Source organism: Misgurnus anguillicaudatus, chromosome 23 (assembly GCF_027580225.2).
Source record: "Misgurnus anguillicaudatus chromosome 23, ASM2758022v2, whole genome shotgun sequence".
In the NCBI taxonomy this organism is placed as follows: domain Eukaryota; kingdom Metazoa; phylum Chordata; class Actinopteri; order Cypriniformes; family Cobitidae; genus Misgurnus; species Misgurnus anguillicaudatus.
In genome coordinates this window covers 11,534,036-11,549,365 of record NC_073359.2, presented here as the reverse complement: position 1 = coordinate 11,549,365, position 15,330 = coordinate 11,534,036, and the positions used below count along the sequence as shown (strand labels likewise).

The 15,330-nt window shown below is 36.5% G+C and overlaps 1 protein-coding gene across 2 annotated transcripts in view; it reads left to right on the top strand.

Moving 5' to 3' along the window:
* Positions 1-15,330, top strand: part of armh3 (armadillo like helical domain containing 3) — a 43,854-nt gene that overhangs the window by 11,401 nt on the left and 17,123 nt on the right. For both annotated transcript variants that reach the window (XM_055217497.2, XM_055217496.2), the window contains exons 7-15: positions 147-221; positions 324-410; positions 3,564-3,620; positions 3,733-3,776; positions 3,858-3,918; positions 7,690-7,736; positions 8,096-8,171; positions 8,355-8,448; positions 10,161-10,262. In XM_055217497.2, the coding sequence (XP_055073472.1) occupies positions 147-221; positions 324-410; positions 3,564-3,620; positions 3,733-3,776; positions 3,858-3,918; positions 7,690-7,736; positions 8,096-8,171; positions 8,355-8,448; positions 10,161-10,262 (643 nt within the window). The remainder of the gene's footprint in view (positions 1-146; positions 222-323; positions 411-3,563; positions 3,621-3,732; positions 3,777-3,857; positions 3,919-7,689; positions 7,737-8,095; positions 8,172-8,354; positions 8,449-10,160; positions 10,263-15,330) is intronic.

Below are 15,330 nucleotides of genomic sequence, written 5' to 3'. Positions count from 1 at the left end.
AGAGTGAACCTAATGATGCAGTTAATGTACACCAAACATATCTTAAGATTTCAAAACAAAATAGTTTATGGACTTGCCATACTCAAATCGTATGACATCTACAAGGTCATTTAGAAATGTTCTCACATGCTGCGTGTCTGTTTCAGGTGACAGATAACATTAGTCAGAACACCATACTGGAGTATGTGATGATCAACAGTATCTTTGAGGCCATTCTACAGGTAAGATTGTGCCCTGCTACATGAGATGTATAGCATGGATTTGCAGTATGAACAGTTTTTTGTGTTACTCTGTCACCAACATTATCCATTGTTTTTGTCAAGATTCTGTCCGATGTCTCCAGTCGAGCTCAGCACGGCCATGATGCTGTGGTGCTGTTAGCTCTCCTGGTTAACTATAGGAAGTATGAGGTAAGAGATTCACATGTGCTATAAGAAATCTTTCTGTTAGGGATGCACCGATATAAAATATCTGTGCCGATACCGATTGAGTGACATCATCTGATACCGATAGATGCCGATACAGGGTTTCCCGCAGAAAATGTGTTAGTTAAGGTGGTAGGGTTGGGCGGGTGGGCTGCAATTAAAGGGGCGTCATGATGAAAATTAAAATATTTTTATATAATCAATAAATAAAATATTTATTTTTAAAACACTCAAATAAAACTTTACTTTGAAGAAACTATGACAAAAAATGAACACATACTAGATTATTAATAAATTAAATGTTTTTACCTCTAACGGTAATAGCTGCATGATGAAGTGAAACTAAAGGGTTAATAAACACAAAACTGAAGCAGATGTTGTTGAACGTCTGTCAAACGATGATAGATAGCGCAAAAATTGTAAAAACTGATTATTTCCATTCCCACTATTAATTACATTATCTTAAAGCAACACTATGTAGTTTCCATGTAAAAATGACTTACAGCTCCCCCATGTGGTTGAAAAGCGCAACAGTGCCTGTATCAGACACTCTTCTGCAGGCAGGGGGAGGGGCGGGGCTGTGTTTCCTACCCTCCACAGCCACTTTCAGAGTGTGCTTGTAGAAGCTAGGAGGCTGCTCAGGTTGCAGCTACAGTACAATTTGTCCAGCTAAAAGTTGTTCTATCACTGAAATAATTTAAAGACATTATTTAAAGGTAAAAAAACGACATAGTGTTGCTTTAAAGGAGTGTAACTACTGTAGCATGTAAATAGTGCACATAAATAAAGTGAGCAAGAGCGCTCAACAATTATATCTAATCAACAAGTATGTGAAATCCTAGCAGGTTGCTCAAACAACAAAATCACCAACTAACTTACTTCAAAATTGCAAGAACTAATACAATCAGACTAATACAATAACAGGCTGGCTTAAATAACCCCAAAACATAAGTCCACTTACAGTTCTCCCGGACTCGTGTTTTATCAACTGGCTATCGTCCAGACATGACGGACCACGTCTTCATCTAATTTCGGCCGTATGGTGCACGTGCACGCTTCCGTTGTAAAGCGTCTGCGCTATTCTCCGAGATGTTTTATCAACTGGCTAGTTATCCTTCAGACAGTGATGGTCTGGACCACGTCTTTCTCATTTCGGCCGTGTGGCGCGCGTCCCCGCTCGCGGTGTTGCGCGTACGCGCTATTTTCCGAGATGCACTTGACAGCCTTTTGTGCAGCGAATATTTTTTATTTTTTTTGGACGACCTAGTTAAGGCGGTAGGGTTTCCAAGCTTAGGCGGGCCACCTTAACTGAAATGTATGCGGGAAACCCTGCGATAGTTTTGCTTCTTACTCCTTGTTTCCAGTATAACTTCATGAAATCCTAAAAGTGCAATTCACTGTTGTCATTGTGTCACAATTCAAAGTAAACATACAACATGAGTTCTTAGAAAAAGAAAGCTTTTTCTGCCGATATCGATTATAGGCCGATATATCGGTGCATGCCCACTTTTTGACTACTTTTGTATTTGATTGAATGTCTTTCTTACTTTTCTATGGTGGAAATATTATAAGCATTGGTGATACCGTACCGTACTGTACTTAGGGACAGTTATATTAATAGAGAGCATGGGCTCTATTGATGTACTGGGCCAGTAAGCAAACTGATGGACACATACTGTATCAACACACCTTAGCAACTATATAGTCACTAGGGATGCACCGATACCACTTTTTCCATCTCCGATCCGATTCCGATACCCGAATTCTGAGTATCGGCCGATTCCGATACCTGCCGATCCGATACTACTTTATTTTTCTTGAGCAATTTAAATTACAGACAGACACGCACACAGACATACGCACACACACACACACACACACACACACACACACACACACACACACACACACACACACACACACACACACACACACACACACACACACACACACACACACACACACAGACACAGACACACACTATATAAATGTCTAAATCTAGCATAATATAATTATATTATATATAATTATACTTTTAAATTAAAAACCAATAATTTAAAATGATTTACAAGTTACAAGAACATTAGTAATTATTAACCATGGCAGGTTTAGGAGAAAATAAAATAGGCACGTTTGATCAAATAAGTATGCTAAATATATTTTCCTTAATTGCGCAAAAAGTCACAGTAAAAAAGCTTTAGTGTGCAGATGGTTATTTTGGGAATTATGCACTTAACCGGACCTTTTATGCACATTTCGGGTGCAGAATTGATGCGCCTAAATCATATTGAGTGCGCATTCTGCGCAATACTGTGCAGCATTGATGCTCTAGAAGCGTCCTCACACTCGCATGGGAATCCTCGCTCCACAATGGAAAGCTAAGTTCATAACTATTAAAACACAAAGAGATTTGATGCATCGTGTGCTCAGCACATACTGAATTGCATCCATCCAACAACTTACTGAGACTTTATAAAATCAGATCTTTAAAACAGACTACAGTTATTGAGGGTTCGTGTGTTGATGAATGACGCGTTTCATCCATCCGCTTCACCTGTGAATCCTCAGCACATAGTGAATTGCATCCATCCAACAGCTTACTGAGACTTTATGAAATCAGATCTTTAATAAAGCCTAACGTTACAGTTATTGTGTGTGTTATTGTGTGTGTGCCTGTGTTGAATGACGCGTTTTTATCCGTCCGCATCTCATCAGTGGATTAACTCAGTTTGCAAGTAAGTTACAGTGTTTCTGTAAACATGAATATTTTTAAATGTGCGTTTGTTCCTTCACATGAAGCTATTGAGTGTAAGATGACTTTGATTATAGTGTATAAAAACGTTTATGGTGCTTTTATAATACTTTGACGTTTTAATCGCTTGTCAGTGACAACCATGGGTAACGCGCAGTATCGGAATTGGATCGGTCCTGTTAGTCCGATATCCGATCCAGCAAAAAATGCCGGATCGGCCCCGATACCGATCCAGAATATCGGATCGGTGCATCCCTAATAGTCACCACACACCCTAGCAACAACCTAGCATCATGCCACATGCTGTTTTTACATGGCTAAGTACAATTCAAGTGCATAATAATTAAAACATTTCAATTAAACTTATAATTGTTTTATAATTGTAGTCTGTGAACCCTTACATTGTGAAACTGTCAATAGTGGACGACGAGCCGACCCTGAATGTAAGTGACTGGAACATTCTTCAAGATTATGCTAATTAACTAATGTTTGTTTATTTATTTATTAAATTAATTATTTATTTCATTATTATATCATGTGATCAATATTTTTTAGGGAATGGGAATGGTCATTCACCACGCACTTACGGCTTACAACAGGTAAACAGGTGCCGTTATTTTCTTTAAGAAACAATTGTCATCATAGACGGAGATTTCATGCATTCTATAATATTTCCACAGGCAGTATAAAGATAAAGAAGAGGAAAACCAGGGAGGCTTTTTCTCCACCCTTACAAGCATGGTATGAAGACTTTGAATGGTTTTTAAGGAATAAAGGAAATTCTGTAATCATTTATTTATACTCATATGCATTCCCTCTTGACTTTGTTGTTTGCTTGCTTCGGTTTTCATTCTTGTGCGCTGGTTAGCTATTACCAATATGCCATTCAAATGATTCGACTCCCAAATGAGCACCAGGTTTGACATGCTGATTTGGGCAAAAGAAAGGCTATGGTGACGTACTTTAGCTGATGATGTGGAACACAGCGATAAAACTAAGGCCATGTTTACATTAGAGCATTTGCGTTTTAAAACGGCATTTTAAAATGAAAACGATCCTAGTTTATACTGGCATTTTTAAAAGAATCTTCATCCACACTATACACCACCATAAACGCATGAAACATGACCAATCACGTAACTGGGCATGCCCATATAAGTGTAAAATAACTTATTACTCTAATAATAGCTTACCTTTGCGCGATTACGCAGCCTAGGGGTGTGCGATATTGACAAAAAGTCATACATGGGTCCTTTGCTGGCAACTATAACAGACACTCTTTTTGAACCTATAAAAATGTGTTTGGGAAAGTCTTATACTGTTCTAGCTCCCCGCTACAACATATTAATATGATTAATAGGTTAATTTTGATTTTATAACTAAACAGAAAGGTCTTTATGATTTAAAAAGAAAGCATTCAAGTGAACAGTACTAAACAGTAGCGAACTTGAAGCAAAAATAAATATGACAGCAAATGCAAACTTTAATCAAACATAGTAAGAGGTGAAGTATTGCTTTAGCCTACCAGAAATGCTTATTGCATTAATTTTTTTAAAGTGTGCGAGGTCCGTGCACGTCCTCCGCTAGCAACACACAAATAGCTAAAAGCGCAAGCGCCTAAACGAGCATTATATTAATGACGTTGAGTTTATTGTTTTTATTAATTTATATTCACAAAACTTATCAACAAAACATCAATTAAAATTAAGAGACGAATTATCTGAAACGAAATTCATTTTAAAGTAGCAAACAAAACTTACATTAAACTGGAAAATAATGTCTGACCCATTACAATTCTCCCTTCATATTGGCCTTTACAACGCCTATATTGCGTTCAAAATTACAGTCTATCTTTCGTAAGCTAACTTAATTTAAACAAAACATAAACACTTATACTGTTCTAGCTCCCCCTACAACATATTAATATGATTAATAGGTTAATTTTGATTTTATAACTAAACAGAAAGGTCTTTAAGATTTAAAAAGAAAGCATTCTAAACAGTAGCAAACTTGAAGCAAAAATAAATTTCAGCAAATGCAAACTTCAATCAAACATATAGTAAGAAGTGAAGTATTGCTTTAGCCTACCAGAAATGCTTATTGCATTAATTTTTAAAAGTGTGCGAGGTCCGTGCACGTCCTCCACTAGCAACACACAAATAGCTAAAAGCCAAGCGCCTAAACGAGCATTATATTAATGACGTTGAGTTTATTGTTTTTATTAATTTATATTCACAAAACTTATCAACAAAACATCGATTAAAATTAAGAGACCAATTATCTGAAACGAAATTCATTTTAAAGTAGCAAACAAAACTTACATTAAACTGGAAAATAATGTCTGACCCATTACAATTCTCCCTTCATATTGGCCTTTGCAATGCCTATATGGCGTATAAAATTACAGTCTATCTTTCGTAAGCTAACAAAATTTAAACAAAACATAAACACATTAAACCCAATAATACTCAAACATTAATATAAAACAGACATTATCTATAAGGATACATGTTAAAACAATCCGAAATAGCGTTTATAATAGCTGTTTGGTAGATGTTTACTATTTTTGGCAAAACCTCCATTGCAAACCCACATTTACATCAATAAAATAATTTTTACTTTGAAAATGATGCGCTGTCACGTTAATATCAGCTGTTCGTTTACATAAGACTCCGTCTACGTTCATTTACACTCAGAGAAACGTCTGAGTTCTCAAACTAAAACAGGGTCTTCAGCGTTTGCGAACGAATCCGTTTATGAGGGTCGAAAACGGTGATGTAGTGTAGATGAAAGGCGTAAACGTAGCAAAAGTAACGCGTTTTAAAGCATAAACGCATTAATGTAAACATAGCCTAAGACTGTTGGCTTGGTGTTTGCCTAGATTAAGGTCACATAGGCTACTTTTAGTGGAGTTTACAGCTCACATACACTGCAAACAATTATTTTCAAGAAAAAAAATTCTTAGTATTTTTGTATTGTTTTCAGTAAAAATATTTAAAAATGTTTACATTAAGATGCTTTTTCTTGATGAGCAAAATGACCCAAGAAAATAAGTCTAGTTTTTAGGCCAAAAATATCAAATTTAAGTGATTTTGTGCATTAAACAAGCAAAAAAAATCAAGCAGATTTTTCTTGATTTTTTTCTTGAATTAAAATTGTTCAAGATTTTTTTGCTTACCCCATTGGCAGATTTTTTTGCTTGTTTATGCACAAACTCACTTAAATTTGATATTTTTGGTCTAAAACCTAGACTTATTTTCTTGGATCGTTTTGCTCATCAAGAAAAACATAATAATTTAAGAATTTTTCTATATTTTTATTGAAAACAAGACAAAAATTCTAGGTAAGAAAGTCATTTTTTGCAGTGCGCGGTTTCTGCTTATCTCACTTTAATCTTGAGTACCTATAGAGTAGTATTACATCCTTCATATATCGAAGACGCCTTTAATTTTATCAGATTTATAAAAGACAGATTAGCTGTACTGATTCTTTCGCTCCTGGGGGTTTACCGTGGGTGGAGCGAGTCACAAGCAAGCAACACACACAAAACATTATCCCACTATCTCTGGATAACTTTTACATTAGCGTTTTACATTATATGCACTTACGTGCTGATTGCCAACAAAACACATTTGATGCCGTTTTACTTACTGCCTGTGACTCATGACCCAGTTGGGACCGCCATATTTCAACGAAATCCAGCGTTAAACAAACACACATGCACAACTGCGCTGCTACCCCAGTTGCCAACCAGCGCCAGCATTTTTCATTATTTTCACAAAAGTTTAATGCTTTCCAGAAAATTTTCTTTAAATATATAAACACACAATATATTAAATAAAAGAAGAGACCCTCTGCTTTTAAACAAACAAAAAAAAGTTTCATCCCTTCATTAGTTCTTTTGTAATCACCTCTCAAATATGGGTAGGTTTCTTCAAAAACACCAAATTTTGAGCAAAAAGTTGAAATAATTCCTTTTTTGTAAAGGACTTTTGATGGAGATCCCATTCAGCGCGATCCTCAAAACTTACACAGAGTTCTTACTCTTTGATGTGAGGCATTACTACCAGGTTGCATTAGTTGCGGAAGAGCGGTATTGCAGAAAGCCGGAAATACTCGTCATTGGCAGGGAAACGTTTTTTTTTTTCATAATTGACGCATCAATGGCGGTGAAAGAGTTAAACACACTTCTCTGGTGATGTTGATTTTGTGTTAGCTCTTGGTTGGTGTTACTTCCTGCACTGCCCATAAAAGAAATAAAGCAAGATTGTTACGTATGAATCTTTCATGTTCGAAAAAAGCTTTCTGAAGCTTGTACGAACCCTGGTGAAGTGGATTCGGCACAGAAATATTCTGTATACTTCCAAATGCTCATGCTAGTTTGACATTTACATAATGTAAAGTGATGATGTTATTGATGGCAATATTTTTATTTAAGGGTGAACTATCCCTTTAAATTGAGCTTTTGGAAAGCTTACAGTAATTGAATTTTAATATTGTTATTGTCCACAGGTGGGCAGTATGTTTATTGCTGATGCAGATGAAAAGCTGTCAGTACAGTAAGTCAAAATAAATGTAGCTTTTTTTATTGAGTTGACTACCTACATTTTTATAAATGTCTTCAGCATCCTTTAGGGATAACAAAATGATGTACTACTGAGACATGATGTCTAATAAATATTTTACCTCATTAGTTGATGTGCAATAAGTCTTTTAGTTGTGCCTAACTTGCAAAGACATTAAATTTCTAAAACCTATATATTCATATTTGTAAAATCATACAAGCTACAAAATGCCCCATAAGTCTCTTGCTTAAGGATACAATGGTGGTATAATAATAAGTCTTTCTATTTACAGTATAATGATTGTGCCATTATGTCAAATGGTCCATATGTCTAAAGTCTTCATTGTCCTTTAGGACGAACGAAGCCATTCTGCTCGCACTGTATGAGGCCGTTCATCTCAACAGGAACTTCATCACGGTTCTTGCACAGGTCTGTACTGCATAATAGCTGCGTTTTTTATAATCTAGTTTTATCTGCATTTTGTATTATTTTACATTTGCATGTTCGTTCCCATGCATGTTTTATTTTGGTGGATTTTTCCTGGAGGGATGCTAATCATTGAAATGATAGAATATGACAATGTCATTTGTATGTCTGGCTTGTCGATTACAGAGTCATCCAGAGATTGACATGGCCACAAACCCTGCTACACCCGTACCAGCCTCACCCCTTACCCCGTTGGGTACCACGCCGCCCTCCCTAGACTGTGAGTTTTTTTGAAAATTTCATTTATTCAGTGTTTTGTCGTTTGACAATGCCAAGTTTCAAAAAAAACATATTAAAGCATACGTGGCTTTTGTATTGATTCAAAAAAGTCATATCATGTACAATATTTTGGGCCATTTTCTGCACTTTTTTAAACATCTTTTCTATTTTATATACTTTAATTAGATTTTATCGGCCTAGAAAATCACAATTTTTAATTTTCGTCGGTCTTAGTACACGCTGTAACTACAGAAGAGCCAAGTTTTAAATAGGAAAAATATCGAAAATAACTTTGGTCATTTTTGAGCATGATGCTAATGGTCTAATCAGATTCAATGGATTGTGCTAAGCTATGCTAAAAGAAATACCACCAGACTCGGAGATCGACTGAATGGATTCCAAAACGGTAAGAATAAAATGTTTAACTCTAGTGGAGCTGGAAAATGAGACTATTTTCTGCATTTAGCTTGGATTGCTTTGTCATACTACACTCACCTAAAGGATTATTAGGAACACCTGTTCAATTTCTCATTAATGCAATTGTGTGGGGGATGTTTTCTTGGCACACTTTAGGCCCCTTAGTGCCAATTGGGCTTTGTTTAAATGCCACGGCCTACCTGAGCATTGTATCCATCCCTTTATGACCACCACGTACCCATCCTCTGATGGCTACTTCCAGCAGGATAATGCACCATGTCACAAAGCGCAAATAATTTCAAATTGGTTTCTTGGACATGACAATGAGTTCACTGTACTAAAATGGCCCCCACAGTCACCAGATCTCAATCCAATAGAGCATATTTGGGATTTGGTGGAACTGGTGCTTCATGCCCTGGATGTGCATCCCACAAATCTCCATCAACTGCAAGATGCTATCCTATCAATACGGGCCAACATTTCTAAAGAATGCTTTCAGCACCTTGTTGAATCAATGAAACATAGAATTAAGGCAGTTCTGAAGGCGAAAGGTGGTCAAACACAGTATTAGTATGGTGTTCCTAATAATCCTTTAGGTGAGTGTATATAGATCGTACTGTTAAACAATAAGCAATTTCGGATGCTTGATTATGAGCTATAGATATTCTTCCGGTTGTTTGCAACAAAAAAACTTTTTAGTGGTTAATCAGATTTATGCCAATTACATGGTTCATCTATTTGTGCTGTTTCCGCATTTAGCTTGGATTGCTTTGTGTTTTCTCGGTATTAGTGGTTGTTCAAATAACACAAACTGCACCAGAAGTGAAGCTCTTATTTCAATAATGAAACGAAGAACTGATGCATGCCGTTTTAAACGCTTCCTAGACAGCTGGTGTTCAGCAAATGGCCCTGCAAGCTGTGCTTTCATTCCATTGCCAGCATCATTATTTTTTACACTTTCACTATTGCTCTCTCTATGTGCCTCTTTAAAACACAAGGCAGCTTTCTAACTTGAAATCCATTAGCTGTATGAAATATTAAATTCACTCCGGATATGGGTTGTTGTTGGTGTGCGTACGTGCAAATGGACCAAATGGGCTAATTATGATGTTACCATTCACATAAGTACGCTAAAAGTTCTTTTGGTCACTGCATGGATCAGAATCAAGACTGTGTCATTATAAATACATTATAATCAATAGTATTTGATACTACGTAAAATGGGATGCAGCGAATGTTAATGAGTATTGAGTAGTCCCACTTTAAGAAATGATTTAAATTTCTTTCTTTCTGCAGTGATGAATAATCCTGAACTTCCTCTGGACCCAAACTTGCAGACGAGTAATCTTCTCATAACCTTCCTCAAATATTCCTCCATCGTAGTGCAGGACACCAAAGGCAAGATATCTGTTTTTCTGTTGACACTCTCTTGTTTTCCACCATTTTATCTGCTTCCTACATAGCTGTGTATCTTATCTACCTTTTTTCAAATGCGGCAGTAAGAGATGTGACGTATTTCCCTTTTTGTGTGAGACGTCCGTTTCAATAGCCGGCCAACGTGATTACGTAATACGTAAGGTCACACTGGCCTTCACACGGCTAGTGCAAGACAAGAAGTTGTGGTTTAAAAGTACATCATTTTGTATTTTTCTTGTGGAAAATAACTATGGTTTCCCTAGATAAGATCCTTAGGGGCTAATCACACCAAAAGCGCTTTAAACGCTCGGAAACGCAAGGCGCGACGCACTGCCTTTTTAAAAAAAAAAGAGCAGTGCAACGCGGCTTTTTATATTGCTAGGCAACCACCGAGTCAGCGGTCTTGTCAATCAATCATTGAAGCGTGAGCGCTCTTTTGCTGTTAACTGTCATATTAGCAGAAACTTTAAAAAGAGGGCACTTGCTCTGACCTTGTTTGAGGGTGAGAGGCACTGATCTATATAAATGACTGGATTGCAATTGTGAAGCCACCGCGCCGCCATGTTGGTATACCCAAACGTTCTATTAAATCAATGGACGTTATTAGATTTTAATGATAAAACATACTCGTCTTCGTTTTTATATCTAAAGTCACCCTGTACATTATTACAACACAAAGGTCCTAAGCATGTAAATAGTTTTTTACTGAAAGTTGTACATTTTGCTTTTTAATCAGTTATTATACATTCATCTTTATACAGTGTCAGATCAGCAGACAGACTGCAGCATATTTAGTATTAACCCATTTGTGCCCAAATTTTTCTGAATGGTTTCATGCATATAACTGTGTTAATAGTGTCCTCTGTAAACATGTTCTGCATTTATTTTCCCCATTTTTATTTTTATTTTTTTGAAAATCGTATTTGAATGTGCGGCAACTATAGTTGCCGGTGGGCAAAAAGGTTGTATGCACCCCTTTAATGTCAAATTTTAATACATTTGGCATCTTACTCAAAATAATGGCTTTCAACAGATCAACCTTAAGCCAAAGTTGGCTGACTCTCCCAGGGACGAAAACCCAAAACCCTGTGGGAAAAACTCCTAGCAGGACAAAAACCCTTGGGAGAAATTAATATATATATATTTTTTATTGCTACGTGGCAAACAAGTTACCAGTAGGTTCAGTAGATTCTCAGAAAACAAACAAGACCCAGCATTCATGATATGCATGCTCTTAAGGCTGTGCAATTGGGCAATTAGTTAAAAGGGGTGTGTTCAAAAAAATAGCAGTGTGGCATTCAATCACTGAGGTCATCAATTTTGTGAAGAAACAGGTGTGAATCAGGTGGCCCCTATTTAAGGATGAAGCCAACATTTGTTGAACATGCATTTGAAAGCTGAGAAAATGGGTCGTTCAAGACGTTGTTCAGAAGAACAGCGTACTTTGATTAAAAAGTTGATTGGAGAGGGGAAAACCTATAAAGAGGTGCAAAAAATGATAGGCTGTTCAGCTAAAATGATCTCCAATGCCTTAAAATGGAGAGCAAAACCAGAGAGACGTGGAAGAAAACGGAAGACAACCATCAAAATGGATAGAAGAATAACCAGAATGGCAAAGGCTCAGCCAATGATCACCTCCAGGATGATCAAAGACAGTCTGGAGTTACCTGTAAGTACTGTGACAGTTAGAAGACGTCTGTGTGAAGCTAATCTATTTTCAAGAATCCCCCGCAAAGTCCCTCTGTTAAAAAAAAGGCATGTGCAGAAGAGGTTACAATTTGCCAAAGAACACATCAACTGGCCTAAAGAGAAATGGAGGACAATTTGTGGACTGATGAGAGTAAAATTGTTCTTTTTGGGTCCAAGGGCCACAGGCAGTTTGTGAGACGACCCCCAAACTCTGAATTCAAGCCACAGTACACAGTGAAGACAGTGAAGCATGGAGGTGCAAGCATCATGATATGGGCATGTTTCTCCTACTATGGTGTTGGGCCTATTTATCGCATACCAGGGATCATGGATAAGTTTGCATATGTTAAAATACTTGAAGAGGTCATGTTGCCCTATGCTGAAGAGGACATGCCCTTGAAATGGTTGTTTCAACAAGACAATGACCCAAAACACACTAGTAAACGGGCAAAGTCTTGGTTCCAAACCAACAAAATTAATGTTATGGAGTGGCCAGCCCAATCTCCAGACCTTAATCCAATTGAGAACTTGTGGGGTGATATCAAAAATGCTGTAAAACCAAGAAATGTGAATGAATTGTGGAATGTTGTTAAAGAATCATGGAGTGGAATAACAGCTGAGAGGTGCCACAAGTTGGTTGACTGCATGCCACACAGATGTCAAGCAGTTTTAAAAAACTGTGGTCATACAACTAAATATTAGTTTAGTGATTCACAGGATTGCTAAATCCCAGAAAAAAAAAATGTTTGTACAAAATAGTTTTGAGTTTGTACAGTCAAAGGTAGACACTGCTATTTTTTTGAACACACCCCTTTCAACTAATTGCCCAATTGCACAGCCTTAAGAGCGTGCATATCATGAATGCTGGGTCTTGTTTGTTTTCTGAGAATCTACTGAACCTACTGGTAACTTGTTTGCCACGTAGCAATAAAAAATATACTAAAAACCTTGATTATTCTGGTTAGTCACATTGTACTGCTATTATTTTGAACAAGACTGTATATATATATAAACAGGGTAAGGATAGGAGGCGGGTAAGCGGATTAAACTGGTTCAGCCGGTGGGCGTGCATCGGCTGGGCATCACGTTGAAGGACAGCCAGTAGATCAGTGGTGTGATGACCTTTACAGCAACAGGAACTGGGTCTGTTTGTCCCATTGTCCTCGGGGTTGAGGACGAGACAGGGAGAGAGAAACAGAATTCTATTAGCGTAGGGGCTGTTCACATGTAATGCAAGTGTCATGCAGTATTGTGGTTTAAAAACGCTTGGTTCCAGACAGGCTACCTATTGCAGCAATAGTATATTACCCAGATGAGGTATGTGAGTGCTTTGTTCTAGACAAAATAACTATTGGGGGACAAGTACAATTACTGGACATTTTATGTGAATGCTTTGTTAAAGAAGAATGTCTTAAGTTTAGATTTACGAACGCGTGCTAAGTGATATAAACTGTGACTTGTTCAGGTTTTTTATTATTATTTTTATTTATTTATTTTCTCTGTTGCATTAAGTGCTTTCTTCCAGAAACAACAGACCATATGTCAGCTCCAAATCAATTCATATCACTTAGTTCATATCACTTAACACATTGTTCGTGGCTCGACTTGTCGAGTCTGTTTTTCAAGATATCATGAAAACGCATCCCAGAGAACGATCTACTCGGTAACCATGTGTTAATTACCCCTAGGTTCATTTTTCACCTGAGTTGTCCTTTAATGAAAATAATATGAAAAGAAATCAATAAAATGGGCAACCAGTCTTTGGAAGAAGAGGAGATCTCTGTCTCCCTCTTTAAATTGACCTGTATGAATGGATTTTATTCCCTATCAAATTAAGGTCTAATGGACAGTAGAGATGTTATTTAAAGTGTTTTAGGTATGATATTATGAAAGAAAAAAGCACTAAAAAAGACCAATAACCTTGATTATTAACCTATTGACACAGTATACACCATTTCCCCATGATATATCTACTTACAAGGCATTTGGCCACCGGCAACTATAGTTGCCGCTTGGACTTTTGACTAAGTATATAAAAAACTATAGATCTCTTGTAAGATTTGTTTTGTTTGGATGACTCTAGAGACCTTCATGATTATGTAGATACATAAATGTCAACCAATAATATTTGTTAGTAAAATGAAAATTACCTTTCTTTGGGAGGGTTTGCCTTTGCCATGTTTCTTGGAAGAAGAGGTAAGAAGTTGACAGCCTCATGTGACAAGAAGGAGATAAATACCTTTTCTTTCTTTTTTAAATACTTTATGTGGTTGTTAGCTTGCATGTCATTGAGAAATAAAACATGTATAACATCTAAAAAATTCTTAAAAAAAGGAAAATGACAACTAATATGCACTGTGGCAACTATAGTTGCCGGTGGGCTGAAATGGGTTAATGACAAACATGCTCATTCTGAAACCTAAATAAATAATCATGCTTTGTACCGTATGGGCATGCAATAATTTGCTGGTTTTGTAATTATGTTTTCCAAACTTACAAGTTACCTAAACTCATTTAGAGAAATAACGCTGACCGTCACCGTGTAGCTGAATGTTAAAAAAAAATTTATTTATACCCGTGCCATTAACAGAATGCAGCAGACACACTCACCTTAACGTTTTTTTATAAATCCATTTTCCTGCCCGATTAAAACATAAACATCGCAACTAACACCAGAATTAACAATAATTTACGTACACATATCCTAAAAATTAACCTTGTGCAACTAAGGCCTCATTTACACTGCAAATCTTGATGCCCAATTCTGATTTAATGCCTATATCTGATTTTTTTTACTGTGCGTTTACACATTCTTTCCATTGTGACCCATATCCGATTCATGCGTTTACACTTGACATACATCTGAAACATTGCGCATGTGTAATAGTGTTCTTGCGCCACACATCAAGATGGATAAATAAAACACAACGAAAATTCTTCTGTGTATTTTTTTAATGATTTGCTTAAAGCCGCATCACATTTAAAACTCTGCGTTCTTGATTTATTAATTACATTTTAATGTGTGAATTAAACGCAATTCCAAAACATTTCCCTGCAATCTTTCAAACACTTTAAGGTCAGTAAAATGTTCTATAATTGGTTGTTAATAATCTGTTCAATGATTGGTTAAAGCCTATGCAGCTACTAAATATATGAAGAGTTTCGTTGCAAAACGAGATAAATCCATTTTTTAACATTTTTGTCAAACCATGTTTATTATTATGTTATCATGTTATTATTTTGTTTTATGGTGCTACTTAGCTGTATTTTTAAGTTATGAAGGTTTTAAATCAAAACAAACCAACTGCAATTGCATTGAAATTAATTGGAATGCACAACCAAAAAACGTGATTTCTGAACA